Source organism: Coregonus lavaretus (genome assembly GCF_964263955.1).
Source record: "Coregonus lavaretus genome assembly, chromosome: 16".
In the NCBI taxonomy this organism is placed as follows: domain Eukaryota; kingdom Metazoa; phylum Chordata; class Actinopteri; order Salmoniformes; family Salmonidae; genus Coregonus; species Coregonus lavaretus.
Window position 1 is genome coordinate 22,797,929 of NC_140003.1, and position 4,142 is coordinate 22,802,070.

A 4,142-nucleotide genomic window follows, 5' to 3' on the forward strand; every position below is an offset into this window, starting at 1 on the left:
ACTTCAGTCTCCCCTGGTTTCTCAGCGGCAGCTGTAAGGGGCGGTCGTGCCAGTGGCGGTCTCGTCGGCAAAACTAAGACTGTCACCGAAACAATGACGGTTCTTTGTTCTGCAGTTGTTCTGCAGAGTTCTTAGAGGAAGGCTCCACACCACTCTCTCACTTGAGTATCTAGTTATTTTCTGATTATCTCATTTTGCTCTTGTTTTCTATACCTGTTCGCTCCTCTCCCTGTAGGCTTTACAGACGGTCTCCACCCCTTGGCTGCAACCCTTCTAATTTTGTGTACTCTGCACGCACAACCCATGTGGAATTCTGGGTCTCTAGAAGTGTTTGGAACTGCCGATCTGCGGTCAAGAACGTCGAGTTCATTTCAGCCTATGCTGCTCTTCAGTCCCTCAACTTTTTGGCCCTGACAGAGACATGGATCACCCCAGAGAACACTGCTACTCCAGCTGCTCTCTCTTCATCTGACTTTTTCTCTCATAGTCCAAGAGCATCTGGTCGTCGAGGTGGTGGAACAGGGCTACACATTTCTCCTAACTGGAGATTTTCGCTTTTCTCCCCCTGTCCATCTACTCATTTGAATTCCATGCTGTCACTGTCACTTGAACACTCAAGCTTAACATTGTTGTCATCTATCGCCCACAAGGTGCCCTTGGAGAGTTTCTCAATGAGCTTGACACCCTGAGAAGCAAATTTCCTGACAATGGCTCACCGCTCTTCGTACTTGGCAACTTTAACCTCCCGACGTCTGCCTTCGATTAATTTCTATCCAACTCTCTCTTACCCCTCCTTGCCTCTTTTGACCTCACTCTTTCCCAATCCCCTCCAACTCACAAGGTAGGCAATACCCTTGACCTCATCTTTACTAGAGGCTGGTTGCCTACTAATCTCAGTGCAACCCCCCTCCAAGTCTCTGATCACTACTTTGTTTCCTTTTCTGTCTCCCTTTCCTCCAACCCTAGCCACTCAGCCCCTACCCAAATGGTCATGCGCCATCGCAATCTTCGCTCTCTCTCTCCCACTACTCTCTTCTATCCTATCATCTCTCCCTTCTGCTAAATCCTTCTACCTCCTGTCTCCTGATTCTGCCTCTTCTACCCTACAATCCTTCCTTTCCGCATCCTATGACTCGGCCCTTCCCTCCTTCTCCGTGGCTGAGTGACTCATTGCAAGCTTACAGAACAGGGCTGCGGGCAGCTGAGCAAAAATGGAGGAAAACTAAACTTTCGGAGGACCTATCATCCTTTCACTCCCTCCTCTGCCTTCTCTTCCTCTGTATCCACTGCTAAAGCCACTTTCTATCACTCTAAATGTCAAGCTTCTGCCTCTAACCCTAGGAAACTATTTTCTACCTTCTCCTCCCTCCTTAATCCTCCACCCCCTCCCTCCTTCCTCTCTGCGGATGACTTTGTCAACCACTTTGAAAAGAAGGTTGATGACATCTGCTCCCTCATTCACTCAGCCTATTGAGTCCACTGGTCCCACTCACACAGAACTACCCTACGCCTTGACCTCTTTCTCCCCACTCTCTCCAGATTAAATCCTGCGACTGAGGTCTGGCCGCCCGACAACCTGCCCGCTCAACCCAATCCCCTCCTCGCTTCTCCAGACCATCTCTGGAGACCTTCTCCCATTCCTCACTTCACTCATCAACTCATCCCTGACCACTGGCTGCATCCCCTCTGACTTAAAAAATGTCAGTCAAAAACTATAGAACTGTATCCCTTCTACCAGGTGACATGGAGATGATCTGTGTCTGCACCACATACTCTCACTACTGGTGTCCCCCAAGGCTCAGTTCTAGGCGCACGCCTCTTCTTTTTATACACCAAGTCACTCGGCTCCGTCATATCTTTACATGGTCTCTCCTATCATTGCTATGCGGATGACGCTCAACTACTTTTCGCCTACCCCCCCTTCTGACACCCAGATCGATCAATCAATCAATCAATCAATAAAATGTATTTATAAAGCCCTTTTTACATCAGCAAATGTCACAAAGTGCTATACAGAAACCCAGCCTAAAACCCCAAACAGCAAGCAATGCAAATGTAGAAGCACGGTGGCTAGGAAAAACTCCCTATAAAGGCAGAAACCTAGGAAGAAACCTAGAGAGGAACCAGGCTCTGAGGGGTGGCCAGTCCCCTTCTGGCGACACGCATCTCTGCGTGCCTGGCAGATATCTCAGCTTGTATGTCGGCCCACCACCTCAAGCTCAACCTTGACAAGATGGAGCTGCTCTTTCTCCCGGGGAAGGCCTGCCCACTCAAAGACCTCTCTATCACGGTTGACAACTCCAGTGTCGCCCTACCAGAGTGCAAAGAACCTTGGCGTGACCCTTGACAACACCCTGTTGTTCTCTGCAAACATCAAAGCAGTGACTCGCTCCTGCAGGTTTATGCTCTACAACATCCGTAGAGTACGACCCTACCTCACACAGGAAGTGGCACATGTCCTAATCTAGGCACTTGTCATCTCCCGTCAGGACTACTGCAACTTGCTGTTGGCTGGGCTCCCCGCTTGTGCCATCAAGTAAATTAGTTGTGAAAATATAAGATTTGTAAGCCAATGCAAATGAATGGTTGCTAACCTTCATTTCACCATATAATTATTGTTTTAGATGACTCTATTATCTTAATTTGTAAAGTGAGTTTATTTGAAAATCCTTAAAATTGTGCATTGCAAAATAGCAGGGCAGTAATCTTTTCTAAATTAAAGCTCTGAGATATCATTGGATATTACTTTACATCCAGCATGCAGCTATTGTACACAATCCTATCTACACAGAAACTTTGAAATGTTAAAGATGTAGGGAGTGAAATAGTGAAACGCTTAAACATTAAGTGTCCTGAGTAAATCATCACAAAAAGCATTTGAGGAAATTACATAGACATGCTGTCCATGATACGCCTCATGCTCATGAACCTCATGCCACCGCTCATGCCTCCCATTCCCATGCCCATCTCTCTGAAGCTCCTGTACTCTCCGGGCCTCATGTACATCTGCCTGCCTCTGTAGTGGGGCTGCTCGTACATCAGCCAGTGACCGTCCATCACGTTGCAGGACTGGCAGTCGGACATGCGGAAACGGTCCATGATGGAGTCACAGTCGTCCATCATCTCATGCATCTGACCTCCAAAGTTCTCCCTCTCATAGATCCTCATCCTGAAGTTTCCTCTGTGCTGTTAGCGGTAAAATAACAGGTTTTATTGATCAGAGAAATTATGTATAAACTTTTGTAATATGAGAGTTTTATTTTCAATGACAAGATACGTCTATTTTAAGATTACATATTTTCATCCTACCATTGGGATCATGCGACAGGACTTGATACCATCGGTAATTCCCATCATACTCTGGTAGTCTGAGTACTCTCCCCTCCTCATGAAGAACTGGTTTCCCATGAAGTTGGGGCGGTCATACACCATGAAGCAGCCGCTCTGAACTCTGCAGGATTGGCACCTGCTCATGTAGGAGGACATGTCAGGGCAGTCGGAGCTGCACTCATAAGAGCGGCCCTGGAAGTTCCTCTCCTCGTAGAAGGTGGCCTGAAAATAAAAGGGAAAGATTTCTATGAATTAAACAATTGTATGAAACAAACATTTTAGAATTGCTATTCAGTCACACTACTGGTAACCAGGTTATTGTGATAGTTTGGGGTGCTAGAGCATTAGAGCTCTATGAAATTTAAAGTATATATAAAAAACTTCTAAGAAACCTTGCCAGTGCTTACCCTGCCCATGTTCATGCTGGTGTTGGACATGTTTGCTCACTATGCTGCTGGTTGCTGCTCCTGAACTGACTTCCTACCTGGTTTAACCCTTTCTTTTATACCTGACCAAACCCAAAGAATCTCTAGCTCAATTGTTCAAACCCCTGAATCAGCATCATGCTGTAGAGGCCTACCGAGGCTACAGAGGTTACGTCCACATTTTCAGGGACTGGGTCCCTCAGTCTTTAGAAAGACTGTTTCTCAATTGGATGTTTCTCAAACAAAGTGACATAAAGCCTTTTGAGAGTTTACAATAGCTAGTAATAGTCTTGGAATTGAAGGTTCTCCATAGATTCCTAAGTTTTGTAATCTTATATGAAAGATGCCTTTTATTAAATATTGGTAACATGACTCAATGTTACAGTA

General features: G+C 46.1%; 1 protein-coding gene across 1 annotated transcript; it reads right to left on the reverse strand.

The window, feature by feature from the left end:
• Positions 1-2,886: 2,886 nt before the first annotated feature.
• LOC311144109 (gamma-crystallin M3-like) lies at positions 2,887-3,767 on the reverse strand (the record flags this gene model as incomplete). The annotated part of the gene is made up of 3 exons (XM_084180082.1): positions 2,887-3,186; positions 3,310-3,552; positions 3,738-3,767. The coding sequence occupies 3 exons, from the start codon at positions 3,765-3,767 to the stop codon at positions 2,887-2,889; spliced, it is 573 nt and encodes a 190-aa protein (XP_084036208.1).
• Positions 3,768-4,142: the final 375 nt, after the last annotated feature.